Genomic DNA, 21,273 nt, shown 5'->3' with positions numbered 1-21,273 from the left:
TAATATTGGCTATAACTAGATAACATTAGTAAGCAATTTTATCACTCTAAAATCATGCTAACATGTATAATATGTACATCTTGTGGCTATACTTTAGAAACAGTGTGCATTTTAAAGTGAATGGACTGGCCCCATTCACTTACATAGTAACTGCCTTACTGTAAACACGATTTTGTTTTTAAATAAACCACTGAGGGACTAGCCGAAATATTTATTTATTTATTTATTTTGTGGTAAACAACGCCACAACGGATTGTTTTAGTTTGGGTCTTTTTAACTTCCTACAAGCCTAAGTAAAAGTCTTTCAGTAACCTATCTTGTTGGATTGCAGTTCCGTTATGTCTGAATATCGGAACAATGATCACAAAGTCATAAATCCACTAAGTGCAGAGAAAAGATGACAATGTGACCCTGCTTCCAGATGCGCAGAGGCTTTCGCTCCCCTGATCCTGTCTGTGGAGATCATTTCAATGCTCTCAGCAGGAGGACAGTTTAAGGAATATGATGGTTCCTGTGGCTCACGCAAATCTAGAGGGCAGAGCTTCTGACTCAATGAGATCCATTTCTTGTTTTCTCTCACACCGGCAGCGGGGCGCGCGGAGAGAAACCGGGCGAGAGGCGAGACGGAGAACAGCACCGACCGCACAGCACAGGGATGTATACCAAACATAGACAGAAAAATGGACACATTTCTTCGACACGATATGTGCTTGTTATGCTATGTATTCTTTTCTTGAACGGCTTACTGGAAATTGTAGGCGGACATCTTTGGGAGGAAGGTAAGAAACAGCTTTACTAACTGTAACCACTTGAAAAGTTGTTGCCTTTGATCAACCAGTTGCTCGCATCATCCGCGAAGTTCAATCAGTGGGAAAATCACATATTTCATCAGGAAATCGGTTTAATGCATCCATACTTTGTTATTCGGGCTACTGTTTAAAATAAATATTTTGAGCCAAAATTCAACACTGATTTTGTTCCATATATAAGGATGGCCAGCGATACTGCCGACATTTAGCAAGGCAAGAAGTCTTAATTCTCAGTTGACCGTTATAATAATGAAGTACACACTTAAGACACAGTTAGATGTGATTGCAGCCATGGATTGACCTAAATTGAATCTGAGAGCGAAAATAGAAAAAACAAACAAACAAACAAACAAATAATAATAATAATAATTTTAGAAGTTCTTATAAGAAAATTGTATTTGTTCAGTCTAACCAAAAGCACAGTACAGACAGACGACTGACTGAGACAGTGACACGTCTCCATCAAACCATCAAACAACAATCGATTTAACCCCAAACATTAATGTATTTTATTTATGTTATTTTTTTCGCCATTGAAAGTGTTTTAGGAAGCCTCTGGTTATAATAATCATTTAAAAAAAAAAAATTATTTTTATTTTTTATTTTTTTTTGTTTTGGAGCGAATTTTGTGACTTTAGCAAACAATGGAAATCACTGGGGCAATCTTGATTTTTAAGCATACTTCTGACTTTAGCAAGCTGTGAAATTCATTATGCAATTTTGTCCCACCAAAACTGTTGTTGGGTTTTAATAATAATAATAATAATGATAATAATAATAATACATTTACATTTAATTGCTTTAAACTAAAGTTGCAGTTCTTATACGGTGGGTCATTATAGATTAGCCTAGTCTATCATTTATAACAATAATGACAAACTAAAGGCAAGCGGATGTGAGCAGCGATGAGGTCATATCAGCACCTGGTTTCCATCAAACCCCATCGCGCTTTTCTTGAGGTCGAAAGTCCGTTATTTTTAAAATCATAAACAACCACGTGAGATTCGAGTTGCTTTATTATTTTATTAAGAGATTCAAGAAGTTCAACACCAACATCCCAGATCCTCAGGAAAGAGTGAAACAGAAAAAAGAAAGACTGTTCACTTTCTTTTCCCTAGAATATTTCATCACAGGCTCAGTTTCTGTGTCATTTAAACGCTGTTTGTTTTTAAAGAAAATCAAACAGGCTCTGGTGTCTGGATATCACGTTCACCCCCTGTTCCAACAGCCGCAACACGAGCTCTCCGCGTGTTCTGCATGTTTGGAAAAGTTCGTACATTTATCTGAGATTTGACTTGGGACTCTGGGACCTGCGCTGAGCTTCCGTCTCCATGCTGCATGACAGACATTTAATGCATTTGTAACAAGCTGCTAGCAATATTATCTAGGACAGGCAAGAGCTATAGACCGGGCGTAGATTCCAGGGGGGATGGGGGGAGGTCCTGCGTTTGAGTGCTTAATACGGTTACGTTCACACGCAGGTCAGTTATTTACGAGATGGACAACCGCATTCTATAACCAAACTGACACCTGCAAATTTTCAGGTCTCACACCCGCATTTTCGGCAAACCCGTACTATGTGAACGGAACCACACTGGACAACTAGTTGTTAGTTGTATCATAACGCGCATGTCTCCTGTTTTTTCATGTGGAGTTTAATTAACTCATTCAAAAAAATAAAAATCATTCAAAGCCACTGTCGGTTAATTAGCATTTGGCGCATGAACTCGAGCCTCCATTAGACTTGTTTATTTCATAACGTTTCGCCAATTGTGATAAACTTACTGGTGGAATGGACGCCGCCATCTTTGATATTAACTTTAGTCCCTGCCACTATGGTTACAGCTTTTAGAGTACCGGCTTTACTAAGGTTGTTCGTTCATACAGACAGTATTCGAGCCACTGTACTGTAAGCTATATTAAGAACAGGACTTTTTGAGACTCACACCTGTAAGTAAATACAGTTGTAAATCTCAAACACTGACTGTGTGAACGTGGCCTTAAAGGTAATGGTAGCCAAAGTCTCATGAGAGTCTCATTCACTGAGACTCTTATTCTTGAGAGACTTTTGGTAACCGTTGGGTTACCTTCTAGACACGACCAGCACAGTGCAAAATGTCTTCTAGTGATGGGTCGTTCATGAACGATTCGTTAATTTGGAATGAATCTTTTTTGTGACTCAGAAGAACGAGTAGTCTCAGAGAGACTCAGAGTTCATTTTGTGTTGGCCACGCATGCACATTGCTCAACCTTTGTTACTTGAAAACCGCATGGGCGCTGTACAGGAAACAGAAATGATTAGTTCACCTAAAGGTGAACTAATCATTTCTGTTTCTCATAATTTATCCATGGCTGCATTATCAATTTTCCTTATTGGGACTATAATCAATGTTTGCGTAAGTAGATGTGTTGGGGTGGATTTGGCAATTGGAAATTAAAATTTTTAATTTAATTCTGCTCAAATGAACGAAATGACTTGAATAAAGGTTTGTTCATTTTGCTGAACGAGACTCAAAGATTCAAGTCAGTAAAATGATCCGATCCTTCCATCACTAATTTCTTCGCATGAGCTTGCGATTCCAGTCTCCTGCGTATGGATACATTTGAATGAGAGTGAATGAAGCACAAAGGGGCGATCACACTAGGCTTTGCGTATTCCAAATATATTTTTGTCCATGCAACAGACCAGGATATGATTTCACATGTGGGGGCTTCTGGATAAATTCTAAATAAATCACAAATACCAAATAAAATGATATAATGTTTTTTTTAAACATACCGTAGTATACCATCATTTCCTGCAACAATAAAAACTTTGAAATATGTAGGCCTATTCTTTGAATTGAGCCAAGTGGTTAGTGGGTGACGTTTCAATTTTCTATTGGTCACAAGTCTTCTCATCATCCAGATACGCAGGACAGAGTTCACCAAACTTGGACTTTTGTAAACAGCAAACTGCAAAATTTCTTCGCCTGAGCTTGCGTTTCCGGACTTGCGGGTTTGAATGGAGTTTTACTCAGGCTTCACTCACCGTTATGTCTTTTGAAACTTTCTGATTCTCTTTCCTCTGTGAAACACAAAACAAGTTATCGCAGAATGTGCATGCTGCCCATTCCCATACAACGAATGTCACAGTGTCAAAACGTTTTTTAGTAAATAACAACTTCAATTTCAGTCTGTTCCTTACACAAAGCTATTGGTAACACTTTACAATAAGGTTGCATTTGTTAACATCAGTTAATGCAAAAGTTAACATGAACAATAAACAATACTTTTACAGCATTTATTAATCTTGGTAAATGTAAATTTCAACATATACTAAAAAAAAATATGTTAATAGTTGTATTTGTTAACATATTAATGCATTATAGTGCAATCTGAACTAATGTGAACAAACTATGAATAATAGTATTTAAAAAAAAAATTAACAAACCAAGATTAATAAATGCGGTAAAAATGGTTGTTTAATTGTCGTTCATGATGCCCAAAGTATTAACTAATGTTAATGGAAAGAATCTTATTATACAGTGTTACCAAGCTAACATAGGCTTCAGAAGGCTCAGACCTTATCCACACTAATCTGTTTTCGTTTGAAAATGCATTCATTTCCCTATGTTTATGCCTCTCATCCACACTAAAACTGTGTTTTTCCTCCACTGAAAACTGAGCATTTCGAAAACACTCTACCACAAACTTTGGAAAACAATGATGTTAGGTAACTGAAAACGGAGTTATCAAACAAAAACGGATTAGTGTGGATGCCACAAGTTTTTTTTTTTTTTTTTTAAACTTAAATAATGCTTTTAAAGTGCTCATCTCACTGTGAATTCGAACAGTACGTTGACATTTTTTTTTAGCAAAACTCTCTGTGGTGCTTTCCAAAATTTGAAGTACTGCCACCGGTGGCCGAGGCAGGAAGTGTTTTTGAACGCAAAGATTGGTGTGATCTCCAATTTCTCTTTAAAATGTACTCAGAGTGGCACCAAAAAATAGATGAAAAGCACGTTGTTTTTAGCTGTAAATGATTTAATACAGTAAAGAAAAATAAATATTTTATTAACTCTAACCCAAACCTAAACCTAACCGTCAGTGGAGAAAAAATATATACTTTTCGAGGGAAAATGAGACCTCCGAATCGCCACAGCAGAAGGTAAACATGCATGAACTGATGCAAAAATGTCTGATGGGAGATGGTGCTTGTTAGGAGCTCAGCAGAATGGAGCCGATGTCAAGGTATTGGAACATTCTGAAGCAACATACTGACTTCCTGTGTGATCATGTTTTCTTGAGAGCGCATGATCCCCATCTACTGTCATTGTATGGGAGCCGCTCAGACATTCTGCTAAAAATCTCCTTTGGTGTTCCACAGAAGAAAGTCATACAGGTTTGAAATGACACAAGGTTCAATAGATAATGACAGAATCTTAATTTTTCAGTGAATTATCCCTGTAAAATATTTACAGTATTGACGTATTGATTATAAAGAACGCAGAAAGCTTATCTCAGATTGAGGAAAAAGTCTGCTGGCATATTAATTTAAAACTAGACTTGTGTTTCCAGAAGGAAATACCAGTGCATTCAAGTTCAAAAAAGAATAAAGTATAATGTGTATTAAAACCAAAAATAGATAATCTTAGGTTGAAATTATCTAAAAAAAAAAAATTACCTACAAAAACCCTAAGCAGTTCAAGCTAAATTCATTGCAGAGGAATAAACTAGCAAGCACTGTAAATAGTCATGTGTTGCATTCAGATGTCTTATTCGAGGATTTAGACAGGGGACCAGCCCCTGTGCTTTTTAAAAAGTTCTTAGCATACTTTGCTATTTGTGGGAGAATAATTCGAGAGCTTTAAAAATGTAAAATAGGACGAATGCTGAAAGAGATTAATGGTTGTGTTGAATCAAATACAAACCACATTACAAAATGTGATAGAAGTATTCGCTTAGAAGAAGGACCAGGTTTGTGAATTGTAGACTTATTTGAAATAAGCACACAATAGCACAGGAGATATAAATAAGGCAGGCTTTTTGCAGTGGTCTACCCACAGTGCTTTGTGCTCCGCACAGCTGCATGAGTTAGTTATAGTGCCGTTATTCATTTATACGCCTTATGTTTATGCGATGAGAAGAAAGATGGATGACTTTGGGTTTCATCAGTATGTCTAAAAAGCGTCTTGTTCCTGGAATGTTCCATTAGTGCCTGGAGTACAGTTGTTCGATCAAGATAATGACTTTTCATAAATTGGCTCACACAATAGATAATGGTTGTTTTTCCTTTGAAAGCGAATTGTGTGGCATGGAATCTTATTATAATGCCATCTTTTCTCACGGAGTAGGCCCAGCAGATGTCATTAGAAACACTCTCTGTTTTTTTAATGTCTTTTAAATATCACATACTTTTCAAATGTTCAGAATTCTGTGTATTATCAAGGTTGTGTCAGTGTTTCTCAGAACAGTTTGAAATACAGGGGACTTTAGTGTACTCCTACACAAGAAATGCTCATGGCTGTTGGTTCGAATAAAAATACTGAAGGCTGCATGAGTCGGAATGCATTATAAATTGACATTCTTAGGTTCTATATTATGAGAGAAAGAGACTGTATTTTGTGTGTATATAAGTGTGTGTGTAAGTGATAGAAAGAAAGAGAGAGACAAAGAGATAAATGTAATCAGAGAGTGAATCAGGGGAGACAAAAAGCCAGAGACAGAGATAGGGAGAATGGCAGAGCTGTTAGTTTAATTTAAGGTTGGAGTTTGCCTGTGTTGTTTAGAGATGTCACTAAATACGCCCGGACCCCATGGCGCTTTGTGATTGCATTTGGTTTAAACGGCACCCTGGAAACAGTGATAGAAACAGTCCCATTCAAACAGTTCTATCTCCCTTTCTTTCTGTCTCCCTCTCTCTCACTCACTCACCAGGCAATTCAGAGAAGAGATCCCCCACACAGAATCAACTTTCAATTTTGCGCCAGCTTATCTCACACATACACACACACAATCTTAGTCTGTAAACTGCATCTTGCTGCACATTTTAGAATGTTTTTGGACTTTCTAAATTGCAGATGTTTCCTGTATCTGTATATGCTCCCCCCCCCCTTTATACAAGTCCTAGTCTCTCAGTAATGGTCTATAGATTGTTGAATCATAGATGGTGGCTGTGGTGCCTGTGCAAGTCCTCAGACAGTCAGACTTCTGCTGTAGATGGGGAAGAGGATAGTGAGAGACTGAAATATCAGCCAGGCCAATTAATTGGCCGTTTTTTGGCCATTTCGAGGTTATCTGCATCGGCTGATAACCCCGCCCGCTTGTCTGATAAACAAAGTTATTCCTACCGACAACTTTGCCAATAAACAATGTAGACAATCATGGCCGTACCCAGATATGAGGGTACATTTTTCATATTCAAAAATAAAATTTGAAGCTATATACAACTGAATGAAAAACCAGCGGTTGAAAACTTCACCTTTCAGTGTCTGCATGTATAATTCAGTTTAGACAGTTTGTTAGATTGTTTAGTGTCCGCTGTGTCTGAAAGAGTTGTGAGTGAGGGTGTGTGTGTGCAGACCCTCCCACCCAATCCTTCCTGTCGGCACTTAAAGGGATAGTTCACCAAAAATGTAAATTCTCTCATCATTTACTCACCCTCATGGCACCCCAGATGTTTATGAAGTAGTGCTGTCAGTCGATAATCACGATAAATCGCATAATTGTTTGTAGTTAATTTGCGATTAATCGCCGATTTTGAAAGTATATATATACTTCTTTTCTTGTCGAAATGTATTTATTTCCATTTTAGGAAGAAAACAAAACAATATGTAGCAATATAATGCTTTATGAACATTTTCCAAACAAAGCCTTCCACAGTATAAAGATAGAAATGTGCTAAAATAGCACCGATTCAAGTAACATCAAGCATTTCCAAAAGTCTAAGTGGAGTTTGACTAATTGAAAGAACTAGTGCTCACATAGGTTGCATATTCATTGCAGTGTGAATTTAATATCATAAACCCTCATCCTCCACAATATTAAACAGCCAGTAGACTGTGGCTATCTGTTTTTTTACAGCAATCGTGAAGCTGTGTTCATGATTCGTGTCAGGGAGGCAACATCAGTGTTGAGCACCGATTTAAACTCACCATGCGCCTTACATAAGCTGAAAAATGCTTGATTTCTGTCACAAGTCCCATCTGGGCTTGTTTTGTACATCAAATGGCACTAAGAGCTCTTTTCTCAATCATTTTATCACTGACAGGGAAGCACTGTCAGAGATTGTTTTAATGAGATAACAGCCTCCACAGCTCTATCATAGGAGAAAGTGTATTGGTCAACTTTAGCATGTTAAAACAGTTCCACCATAGAATGTCTATGGGACTGCCGTGTATGCCAAGCTTGTAGGCTCTCCTTGGTAGAAGGGCTCTGGCACTGTTGTGTGTGCGTCAGTGTAATGACACATTAGAAAGGTTCCGCCCTTCACACAAGTGTTTATGCTGTATTAACAATAAATGTGTTAATCGTGATTAAGAAAAATTAACGCACTAAATGTTTTAAATTAATCAAATGCGTTAGCACGTTAATTCTGACAGCTCTAGAAGAATATTTCAGCTCTGTAGGTCCTCACAATGCAAGTGAATGGGTACCATAATTTTTAGCTCCAAAAAGCACATAAAGGCAATGTAAAAGTAATCAATATGACTCCAGTGGTTAAATCCATATCTTCAGAAGCCATATGATAGGTTAGGGCAGGGGTCGGCAACCTATTGCACGTGGAGGGGTAATCATTGGCATGCCAGCAACGGCGAAAGAGGCGCAGACTATGATATTTTTATAAATTCCGCACCTGCATTCCAATCTACATTCTGATGTAATCCTTCCTCATGATCACGCAGCGTGTTTTCATGAGCTAAATGGGAGGCTAAACAAAATGTAATAAGGAAAACACCACTATTTATTTCTTGAGATTTCCAACCCAGCATACAGGTACACCCTCCTTAAACCATGGTCACACTCAAAATTACATTAAACGATTAAAAGAGAAAACATAAACCCACATCATGGGTTTCAAAAATCTTTTCAAGTCTAGTCAAAATATTAATTAAACCTGGAAATAAAGTTTTAGGATTTTGCAGGTGCGATTCACCAAAAAGGGCTAAAGAGTTGATCGGCTTGTGATACGTGAATGGCTTGCATGCGCAGCTCAAGTCTCATCACACTCCCATTCAGCTGATGAAAACACGCTGCGTGATCATGAGGAAGGATTACATCAAGATGTAGACTGGAATGCAGGTGCGAAAAACTTCTTATAAATAAAATTAGGGCTGAAACGATTAGTCTGCGTTATCGACAACGTTGACAATAAAAAATTGTCGACAAAAATTTTCGTTGTCTAATAGTCGTTTGATGTCATTTATCGTAGCATGAGATCACATTAAACTCTAATGATGACACGTGAGAGCAGCACTGCAGTTCGTGCCCGACTGAGGAGAGGAAGAAAACAAAGCTCACAGTCCAGATGCACTCTAAAATTTCCAAACAGCTTCAGGTGATGTAGATCGCAAAGTACGAGGGAATTATAATACAAAAATACAAAATAAGTAAATACAGAAGCACTCTCGTTGTGGAGTAAGTGGTGCCGGAGCTGCCGCTCCGTTGAAACAAAACATGTAGAGCGTCTTTAAAGGAAACACTCCGACGTTACATCTTAAATGCAGTATATTTATTGCCTTATAGCTTTATTAAAGTTCAAATAATACGGAAGCAGATCATGTAAATAACTACAAACTCCAAAACTGACATTTCTCTGTGCGGTCAGCACCTCTTCTATGAGTTGCGCGAATGTCCTGATCTAAGGGGGAGAGATTGAAACTGCATCCGGCTGATGCACACTCTGTCGCGGGGACGCTCATCCCTTGCTGCAGCTGGATTATAACGTGATGGCTCACGACTTATTGAATCATAATATATGTCACTGTGTATTTCGTATCGTGAAGAAAATCGGCAATACGCAGCTTTATTAATAAGAATTTTTTTTTGTTTGTGAGTTAAAGATGGATTGAAGTGAACAGAAAGGTGAGAGAGGTAGTCTTCACCGCATTATACACTGCAACAAAATACATTTTTGATTTGTTTTTGTTTTGGCTTGTTTTCCAATATAAATATCTTAAACTCCTTTAAAACAATGTACATTTTCTTTAGCAGCTATACTGCAGAAGAAAAAATTGTTAGCTGAGAATCTTGAATATAATATAAAAAATTACAAATATTTTAAAATATCTAAAAATCCTTTAAAAAAAGATGCATTCACTTGAGAAGCAGCATATATGATATTTAGACTTGCTTTTAGAGAATAGATCTTGAATATAAGTGCCTTCCGTCCCATCTGTCAGCAGGTCATCCCCACCTTCCTGGATCTGGGAGGGGACAAGGGGAGGGAAACAACCAAAAGTACGCCATTTGTACACCGTAACGGCGATGGTACCAAATTAACACTAATATTTAAAAAGAGAGGGAAAGGCCAACGCAGAGTGGCAGCGGGAGAGAGAGAGGAGAGAGAGAGAGAAAAAAAAACTTACTCACCGGTTCTCCGATACGCCGTAGCCTGGTCCTCGGCCACTCCTCCACCCTCTAGTGGATGACAGCCGCGCCTCCCCGGATCGGAGGCAGTCCGCCGCGTTTTCGGTGGATGGTAGGGGTCTTACCCGCCCCTGGCAGTGGTCCTCCCACTCCAGGAGGTCGGCCAGGAGCCCCTCCCCGCACATGGTCGGCGGTCTCAGACCCCGCCGCATTTCAGCGGCTGGTAGGGGTCTCCTCCGCCCCTGGCAGCGGCCCTGACCACTCCAGGTGGTCGGTTAGGAGCCCCTCCTCCCCTCGTGGTTGGCGGCCGTTCCTCTGCTCTCAGGCGGCCGGGCTCCTCCGTCCCCCAGCGGATGGCCACGGCTGCTCCGTTGGGGTGGATGGTAGTGGCGAGGGCTCTACTACGGTGCATCCCTCCTCCTTCCTGGATTTCGGCACCAGTGTAACACATCAATAGAAAGGAGGAGGTGAGAACCGGCTTTACAATATAAATAAAGGTTTAATGATAAACTGAACCAAAAAGACACAAACACACACAGGTGTCGGACAGCTGTCCGTAAGTCTCTCTCTGTCGCACTGCCGTTTCCGGTCGGCCTTATCCCTCTCAGGCTTAATCAGCCTAATTAGGGGTAGGGTGTGCGGAATCACGACCCGGCCCCACCCTCCGCCCTGACACAATCATTTAGAGGTATTTTTAAAAGATGATTTTGTCCTCTTTATTGTTAGTAAGCACTTTTAATACAACCTTTTAAGTCAGAGCACAAGCTGAATAGTCGGTTAAGAGCTAATGATTAATTGTTGCAATAATCCCCGAATAGTCAAATAATCCTTCTAATAATCGTTAGATTAATCAATTATAAAAATAATTGTTAGTTGCAGCCCTAAATAAAATAGCCTGCTCCTAGTAGCGTACTAGTGATTACATGATTACAATGACATAATATAAGAAATATTTAAGAATCCACACAATTTCGTGATCAGTAATCAAACAAGCAAATTTGTGACATTAACTGTGTTAACTCATTTTGTACAAAAGGTCAGGGTTTCTTTCATTAAAGCACTTAAGATGCTCTGTGAAAGTTCACATGCAGGATCATGATTATATCATAATCATCAGGTTTTGTACAAATATTTCACTCAAACTGTTATGCTGATAATATCATTTGTAATGAAAAATAAACGATTAAATTAGAAAAATGCAAAATAGAAATATTTTCACACGTGGACTCATACTTCGGAAAATTGCATACATTTGCATGTTTTTTTGGTTGCCTACCCCTGGGTTAAGGTGAGAAACAGATCATTATTTAAGTCCTTTTTTACAATAAATTCTCAACGTCATTGTTAATAACATTTATAGGAGCATTATGAATATATACTTTATATATATATTTATACATATGTATACCATGGTCACTTGGCAGCATTATATAGTTTAAGCTGTCATTGGTGCTTGTTGTGCAAATTTTGACTGGAAGAATAACAATAATGGTTAACTTTATCTACTGATAGTTGGATCTAAAGTTCTGTCCATTATAAATCAGACACAGAGTTAAAGTAGTGGGATCGTATAACGTTTATTTGAATTAATTAAAAGCTATACGAAAAATAGGAAAAATGGACATGAGTTTGTTAGAGACCACACACTCTGTAAAACTGTGAATTTAAATACACAATCCAGAAAAAAATAATAGCCACATAATGTTGAAGTGTTGGCGCTCATAAGAACATGTAATATTTAATTTATATTCTTTGTCATTTTCACATTAATGAGGAAAAAACGGTGGTATGGACGTGACAGTTGTAAAATTGGCACTCACATGATGAGGAAAAACCAATCAAAACGCTTTCAAACCTGCAGACTTTGACCTCTGGCTCTGAGAAATCTGTAAGGTATCCATTAAGGCTGCACGACTGATTGAAATAAAAATTAAAATGAAATCACTAGATGGTCGGCATTCTGCACTTCAGTCCAAGCGTGACCAAGCGGTACCCTCTAGCGGGTGTCTGCTGACCAGCACAGCAATATTGGATGATGTTTATCATATTCAAATTTAAATCGTCTTGCCTCATATTGCCAGACAGTGAAAGACACCTTTGATGGGTCCCGTTTCCTTCTCTCCCTCTCTGTGCAAATGTAGCTGAATGTCAAACCGTCCTTTCCTCACAAGCACTATGAGTGTGTAAGGGTAAAATACAGGTCTAATTTTCTCCAGGTCAGACTCAGTAATATGGGGCTGTTGAACACTGGTGTCTTTTCTCTTTTTCCTGTAGCACTTCACAATTGATTTAAAGATGGCATTGCATGACTTGATGATGTCATGTTTAGTTGATGTGGCAGACTTGCTACACTATATATTCATGTCCGGAGGTAGTTTGAACAGAGGAATAAAACTCACAATGTCTCATTACGGAGGACAGCTGAGTAGGCACATTTATATAGAACGGTGATTAAAACTGGCTGGAACTACCTGTGCATTATGTAAGGGATAATGTACATTCAGCCTGTTGTTATCGCACAATAAACTCCGACAGGTTGATCAGGACCCCGAAGTGATAATAAAAAATGATCTGTACATTATCCTGCTTATTACACGGCTACTAACCAAATAAATAAATACATGGACATAAAATATTGATTTGCGTTGAAATTATGTAATTTGAGAAGAAAGAAATCACTGAACAGCTGAAATTATCCTCCGGATTGCGTCAGAGTCCTATTGGTCGTTTCTTTTTGTGAAAATGATTGTCTGACTCCTCATTATTCAGCCTATTACAAGACTACTTGCCAAATAAACAAATAAATGGACATGAAACAATGATTTGAGTTGAAAATATTTTATTACCTTACTTGAAGAGATCGCACAGTGATCAAAGAAGCAGCAGAGATGGCTCGCAAGGACCCGGATAAGCAGTCTGATACGTGGTGCTGCGGTTGTTACAGAGCAATAACAGACTGCTAGATGGCACCATTGACCAATCAGAATCAAGTATTCCAGGCTGCCGTGTAATAAACGGATTAACGCATGCATTCCAGCCTATCAGAATTAAGTATTTGTATAGACAATGTTATAAATAGACATATGTAGCGGACTGCGTTGTGTTGATAATAATTATGGATAGGGATGCATCGATCGTGATTTTTCATGGCCGATTCCGAGTGCCGATTTTTTTACAAGTGAATGGGCCGATTCCGATACCGATTGACAAGAAAGAATGAAAGAGTTCATCAAAAAGATGTTTATTTGCTCTTTTACAATCTGAACTGGTCTTAAATGAAAAAATATCTGAAATTAGAGGCAACAACTGCATATTAAGAACTAGTGGTGCACCGATCAGGAAATTTGAGGCCGATACGGTCTCCGATTTCTTTAACACTAAGATCGGCCGATACCGATTTTTTTTAAAGTGCCCTTTGCCACACTTTTGCAAGTTATATGCTGCAGTTATGTTTATGCCCCACACAGCAAAATTACAGTAACACTTTACAAAAAGGTTCAATATGTTAAAATCTAAAGTTGTATTAGTAACATTAATGAACTATGAACTAACAATGAACAGTTGTATTTTTATTAACTAAAATTGATTAATAAATGCTGTAAAAAATATATTGTTTATTGTTTGTTCATGATACCTAATGCATTAACTAATATTAAAGAAATGAAATCTTTTTATTAAGCATTACCAAAATTACATTAAAGTTACATTAATTGTGAATTGCTAACATTTATTTGTATTGAAAACAGTTATTTTCTGTTGCCAATATCAAAAGGTCATTGTGACATACTGGCAACCAAAAACCATGAGAGCATCACACACAGCAGAGATACATTCAAAAATAAGACAAATATATCCATTACAAGCTTTAAACCTGCTCCAGTGAGAAATCATTAATATCTATGATTTGTTTACTGTCTTTGGCATCTTGTTGTAACACAAAGATGCGGTGTCGTTATTGAAGGTTAAACAGTTAAATCTGTTGATGTGACCAACATTAATCTGATTTAAATTGGGATCCTCACAGAATAGTGCTGAGATGAGTGACTGATGTGATTTTGAGAGCGCCTGGAGAGCGTGCATGTTTGATTGACACCGAGAGCACTCATGTTGAAGGGAGCGAAGCTGAAAGCGATCATGATCCCTCAAACAGTCTCTATAGCTCAACACAATGTCTGATTGTCACGACTCATGTCATGTATCATGTATTTGCATATTTATTTGTTGTTTAATTTGTTTTTATACCCATTAGCAGCCTCTTTATACTCTTCCTGCTCACTGTGCAACGAGTCAGAATAACTACCATAATGACTCTAGAAAATGGGCAGCTTAATATTCATACACATGTAATTCTTACACATTTTTAAAAACAAACCAGCACATTCATCTAAATTACAGCATGTCTGAAAGGTTAAATTTGTGAATACTTAGAATTGCCAACAATTCACCCTCCAGAGGCCATTCTGTCATGCATCAAGGGCTGAGCAAGCGCTCATTCATTAGAGGAGCAGTGTATGTGTGATTCCCTGCATGCTGCAAAAAAGATCGGCCCTAAATCTAGGCACAATCGGCCAATCGCCGATCATGAATTTAAGACGAATATTGGCCGATTTCGATCGGTGGCCGATTGATCGGTGCACCCCTAATTATGGCGAAGGGTTGAGGTCTGCTGTTTATTGCTTGACAGGAAACACAGACAACAAGCAGGGCAGTGAAACTCAGAACAACTCTCTCGTCCTCCATGAGGGTCACACAGCATCTACTTTTAAGATTTTTATATTAATAATAAAATAAATATTAAACAAAAATAATGTGATGTAATGCAATTACTGTATATTTGACATAAACTAAACATAGGCCTACACTGGCCTAATTATCATGCATCAGACGGTATGTATTTTAATGCTCTAGACAATGTTCTTATTACTTGTCATTCATGCAGCAATGCTAATTAATATGAAAACTATTAATAAGTATTGTTGCATGAATAATAAGTAAATATATACATTAATTCTCCACACCTAGCCAATAGTAAAAGATCTACAAATTGTGATGCAATAAATGAGGACCTTTGTCTGTAAATTGGGGACCTTAATCTCAAGTAAAACATATTTTGCAAACAGCTACATGTCTGTCTATATTTATGTAATGATAGATAACAGACTGATCCTACAGTGAATTTGGAAACAGTAGCTTGACTTTTCGTTAGCTAACATCAGTCTGTGCTTACAAACATTTGAAACACTGCCCCCAGTGGCCAAAGCGCTAAGTGTTATTGGGTGTATGGGCATGTGTGAGCTCCATTTTCTAGGCGAAATGTCCATAGATGGGCGCTAAAAGCGAGTTGTGAAGCTAGTTGTTTTTGGCTTCACAGCATGTAAAACACTGAAGAGGAATTAATCTTTTATAAATTGTACCCCCCATTCCAAACCCCAAACCTAAACCTAACCATTAGTGGAGTAAAAATGTAATGTTGGGGGGGAAAATGCAACCTCTGAATCGCACTTATCAATGATTATGCGGACATAATTACTTGCTGGTTTCAATGCAGGTTGCGAAACCCGGGTCTCACACACTGCTGATGCAACGTGCTTCTGGTTTCGCTGCAAGGGAAGGTAAACGCGCTTAAGCTGATGCAAAAATGTCTGATGAGAGATAGTGCTTGTCAGTGAGTCAGCATAATGTGACCAATCCTAGGGTACTGGAACTCTCGGAAACAACATGCCGACTTCCTGTGTGATCATGGTTCATTACATGTATCGCGGCAGTTCCTGTAGCTGGTTATGTAATGCAAACGTTAAAATGTATTGCCTGAAGTAATGCACTATAGTAACAATGTTTTGATGTCAAATGAGAGCATTGTGGTTGGAAAAATGGCAAAAAGTAAGTGTTTATGAACTTAAATATGTCATTTTACTAATGATTTGTGTGAAAGTGTATAGAAGTCATTGCAGTTGTAGTGCCTCTAACATTCATTTCACTAGAAAACTGCTACGTACAACGAGCCAGGTAAAAATGGCAAAAATATAGTTATATATAGGTACATTCATTTGGCCTCTGTAGGAAACGGTATGGGTGTAGCCTGCTTTTGTACCAACTTGTGCAATATTTGAGAGTTGTGGCATTTTAAAGCTGACATCAGGGGCCTTGTACCATGAAGCTGGTTTACGCTGGTTTACGCTGGTTTCACATATCCTCCGTGAGCTGGGTGTGAGCAGCGCTTTTTCGTTTCGGCGCCCATGTTAACTGATTACACCCTTCACTTTGCAAGCATGAGTCGCGAGATGAAGCATCCCAGAAGTGTCCCAGATGTAGCAGTGAGCGGATAGTTTCGGTGCCGAGCCTATTTTTGCCGCATGGCTAACGGCATGAAACTTCAAAACTCATGGAACAGTCAATACTGTGTGTATATATATATATATATATATATATATATATATATATATATATATATATATATATATATATATATATATATACACACACTACCAGTCAAAAGTTTTGAAACACTTGACTGAAATGTTTCTCATGATCTTAAAAATCTTTTGATCTGAAGGCATATGCTTAAATGTTTGAAATTAATACAAATATTTTTAAATTGTGACAAAAATATAATTGTGCCACCATATTCATTTATTTTATTATAAAACTAAAATTTAATTAAAATAAAAAAGTTTTTGAAATTGATGACTTGGACCAAATAATAAAGAAAAGCAGCCATTAAGTGCCCAACATAGATGGGAACTCCTTCAATACTGTTTAAAAAGCATCCCATGGTGATACCTCAAGAAGCTGGTTGAGAAAATGTCAAGAGTTCATGTGCATCTCAATAAATTAGAATGTCGTGGAAAAGTTCATTTATTTCAGTAATTCAACTCAAATTGTGAAACTCGTGTATTAAATAAATTCAGTGCACACAGACTGAAGTAGTTTAAGTCTTTGGTTCTTTTAATTGTGATGATTTTGGCTCACATTTAACAAAAACCCACCAATTCACTATCTCAAAAAATTAGAATATGGTGACATGCCAAACAGCTAATCAACTCAAAACACCTGCAAAGGTTTCCTGAGCCTTCAAAATGGTCTCTCAGTTTGGTTCACTAGGCTACACAATCATGGGGAAGACTGCTGATCTGACAATTGTCCAGAAGACAATCATTGACACCCTTCACAAGGAGGGTAAGCCACAAACATTCATTGCCAAAGAAGCTGGCTGTTCAAAGAGTGCTGTATCTAAGCACGTTAACAGAAAGTTGAGTGGAAGGAAAAAGTGTGGAAGAAAAAGATGCACAACCAACCGAGAGAACCGCAGCCTTATGAGGATTGTCAAGCAAAATCGATTCAAGAATTTGGGTGAACTTCACAAGGAATGGACTGAGGCTGGGGTCTTGGCATCAAGAGCCACCACACACAGACGTGTCAAGGAATTTGGCTACAGTTGTTGTATTCCTCTTGTTAAGCCACTCCTGAACCACAGACAACATCAGAGGCGTCTTACCTGGGCTAAGGAGAAGAAGAACTGGACTGTTGCCAGTGGTCCAAAGTCCTCTTTTCAGATGAGAGCAAGTTTTGTATTTCATTTGGAAACCAAGGTCCTAGAGTCTGGAGGAAGGGTGGAGAAGCTCATAGCTCAAGTTGCTTGAAGTCCAGTGTTAAGTTTCCACAGTCTGTGATGATTTGGTGTGTAATGTCATCTGCTGGTGTTGGTCCATTGTGTTTTTTGAAAACCAAAGTCACTGCACCCGTTTACCAATAAATTTTGGAGCACTTCATGCTTCCTTCTGCTGACCAGCTTTTTAAAGATGCTGATTTCATTTTCCAGCAGGATTTGGCACCTGCCCACACTGCCAAAACCACCAAAAGTTGGTTAAATGACCATGGTGTTGGTGTGCTTGACTGGCCAGCAAACTCACCAGACCTGAACCCCATAGAGAATCTATGGGGTATTGTCAAGAGGAAAATGAGAAACAAGAGACCAAAAAATGCAGATGAGCTGAAGGCCACTGTCAAAGAAACCTGGGCTTCCATACCACCTCAGCAGTGCCACACACTGATCACCTCCATGCCACGCCGAACTGAGGCAGTAATTAAAGCAAAAGGAGCCCCTACCAAGTACTGAGTACATATACAGTAAATGAACATACTTTCCAGAAGGCCAACAATTCACTAAAAATGTTTTTTTTATTGGTCTTATGATGTATTCAAATTTTTTGAGATAGTGAATTGGTGGGTTTTTGTTAAATGTGAGCCAAAATCATCACAATTAAAAGAACCAAAGACTTAAACTACTTCAGTCTGTGTGCATTGAATTTATTTAATACACGAGTTTCACAATTTGAGTTGAATTACTGAAATAAATGAACTTTTCCACGACATTCTAATTTATTGAGATGCACCTATACATGTCTGCAAATTCTAGGCAAAGGGTGACTACTTTGAATATGCTAAAATATAACACAGTTTTGATTTATTTTGGAATTTGTTTAGTCACAACATAATTCCCATAGTTCCATTTATGTTATTCCATAGTTTTAATGACTTTACTATTATTCTAAATGTGAAAAAAAAAAAAAAAAAATTATAATAAAGAATGAGTAAGTGTTTCAAAACTTTTGACCGGTAGTGTGTGTATGTATGTATATATATATATATATATATATATAGTGGATTTAAGTTTTTCTAGGTATGCCCAGCTCTACTGTAAAATATTTAATTGTCTAGAAATAATAAAATAAAAAGTATTCTAAAACAATTAAGAATAATTTTCCAGTAATCACAAATAACTAGAAAAATCATGGATGCGTCATGGAAAAGTAACATAAATTAATTGGTAAAAAGGTGTGAAAGCCCTGGATGAAGAATAAACTGGTGATTATTTTTTAGGTTAAATTTATGAGAAGAGAAAGAGAACGAAAGAGAGGAAAGAATAATGTGAATTGAAACTAAAAAAAGGAAGGAAAATAATCATTTTCTCCTTCAGACCATCACATTTCTCCTGGGGTCTGTTCCTAAAAAGCCTAGTAAGATAAGAAGTGAAAAAGTAAGGTTCTTTGGGACCCCCATGGCAGTTGAATGACTAGACGGACAGATAATTGTCAACCAGAGGAAGGTCAATTTCACTCTGTTTGAAGAGCAACTGCCCTGAAGCCGGCTCTGGCCTTCTTAGATCATTCTTTGGGAACAATGTCTTAGGCTGGCTTGAAGCTAATGCCTTCTCTAAACCTATTAGCTTTGGAAAATGGTTTTCTCCAGAGGGCCACAGTCTGTGTTGATGGATTCTGTGGATTTATGTTGTGCAGGCGACAGACTGATTATTTTAAGTCCCAGAACTTGGCTAACTTGGTTTTTGATGATGTTTATTGTGGAAAAGAACTGTGTACAAGCAGAATAGACTTTCCAGTACATTGCATTGTGATTGACAAGCCATAGTGATTTAGATCATGCTGACTTAATACATGGGAGATATTTTAGCATTAAAAGAGATGAAACCATTAGAATTTGGAGATAGAACAGAAAATGTAAACAAATGATGGGCTTGTGAGAAGCGCGCCAACACGCTCCCCTCCCGATCAATTCTATCGCTTCCATTTATAGCATGTCATACTTTATAAACTCCATAAATGGATGTGGTGAGGTCAGTAATGATCTTATTTTTCCACATTTGTGTGCATGACAGCCCTGTGTGAAAGACCAAATCTCGAGGTTCAAGCTGGGAGGGGAAGCTTATTTGTTTCTTTTTGCAAAAACAAGAGGAAGTGTCGTTGAGGAAAAATCCTCACACCTCTCCTCCCATAACCTTCCCTTACTTATTCCATGATAAGAGAGAATGAGCACCCAGTTTTACCAAACTGATAATCAACTTGTGACAGTTTGTAATTTCAGCATCTAATTTTGGAGCCCTCAAGTGGCTTAAATCAAGTCAATGAAAGCTGAGACTTAGAAAATTATTTATGAGGATGATTATTCCTCTTAATCATGAGTGATTGAGGGAGATAATAGTCTGACCTACTGCCCACTTTGGGCTGCCTCTCTTTAATTGATTAACTTAACACCAAGCCGTATTGCCAAACCTACTGTATATTGGACTATGTAAGTAACCTGTCTGTGTCCAACCTTCATTTTTCAAGGTTTCAGGATTTTTTATTTGACTTCATTTGGAAATTTTCCCAACTGGCTGAATGCATTCCTCGGTAAAAGCTCAAACATGGTTAGTTCAAGTGGCAATCTCAGTTGTATCTATAAAATAATACACTCTTGGACAGAAGTGACAGTGCTGGCCTGGTGATATTTTGGAAAATATTGAATATAAAATGAGAAATGATGAAGAATAAAACTGAGGCTGAAATGTCAGTAAACTTTTTCCCCCTCCGGTCATTTCATTATGTCTCTGTCTTCACAGTGGAATACAGGGGGCAGAGAGTGACAGCATACTGGATCTCTCATGGCACTACACAGCAAGAGACTGAAAAAGCATTTAAGGTAAGACTGTAGTAATAATAATACAAAACATGTTGAAAATTAAAGGGGGGAATGGTACACCTTGCTAGGACAGCTTTACTTGGATCCACCTGAATTGATTCTATAAAATGTAGAAAGTGTGCTCGACTGCACGGAATATATGCAGTGATCACGCTCTTCTCCATCATTTGATCATCATTTAATGAATTACTACTGCCATGATTTCTAGAAAATGTACTAAAATATATCTTTTATATACATTTTGGTTTATTGCCTGCTTTCCACAGGCTGTTTTATCACAACGTTAATTGCGGCTGGCAATGAATTAAAATGTATGTCACTTATTTTGTTAATGAGGCACAATCTGTATAGAGCTTAATTTGCATAGAAAGCCAAAGAATGTTACTGTAAATACTCAAGATTATTTTAGCACTATTAT

At 37.9% G+C, this 21,273-nt stretch overlaps 1 protein-coding gene across 1 annotated transcript in view; it reads left to right on the top strand.

The window, feature by feature from the left end:
• The first annotated feature begins 589 nt into the window (after nucleotides 1-589).
• LOC127416566 (disintegrin and metalloproteinase domain-containing protein 33-like) overlaps nucleotides 590-21,273 on the top strand; it is a 187,335-nt gene continuing 166,651 nt past the window's right edge. The window contains exons 1-2 of the mRNA XM_051655992.1: nucleotides 590-779; nucleotides 20,776-20,855. Of these exons, the coding sequence (XP_051511952.1) occupies nucleotides 656-779; nucleotides 20,776-20,855 (204 nt within the window). The 5' untranslated portion in view covers nucleotides 590-655. The remainder of the gene's footprint in view (nucleotides 780-20,775; nucleotides 20,856-21,273) is intronic.

This window comes from Myxocyprinus asiaticus, chromosome 2, assembly GCF_019703515.2.
Source record: "Myxocyprinus asiaticus isolate MX2 ecotype Aquarium Trade chromosome 2, UBuf_Myxa_2, whole genome shotgun sequence".
Taxonomy (NCBI): domain Eukaryota; kingdom Metazoa; phylum Chordata; class Actinopteri; order Cypriniformes; family Catostomidae; genus Myxocyprinus; species Myxocyprinus asiaticus.
Note: the sequence above shows the minus strand (reverse complement) of the source record. Positions and strands in the feature narration are given on the sequence as shown.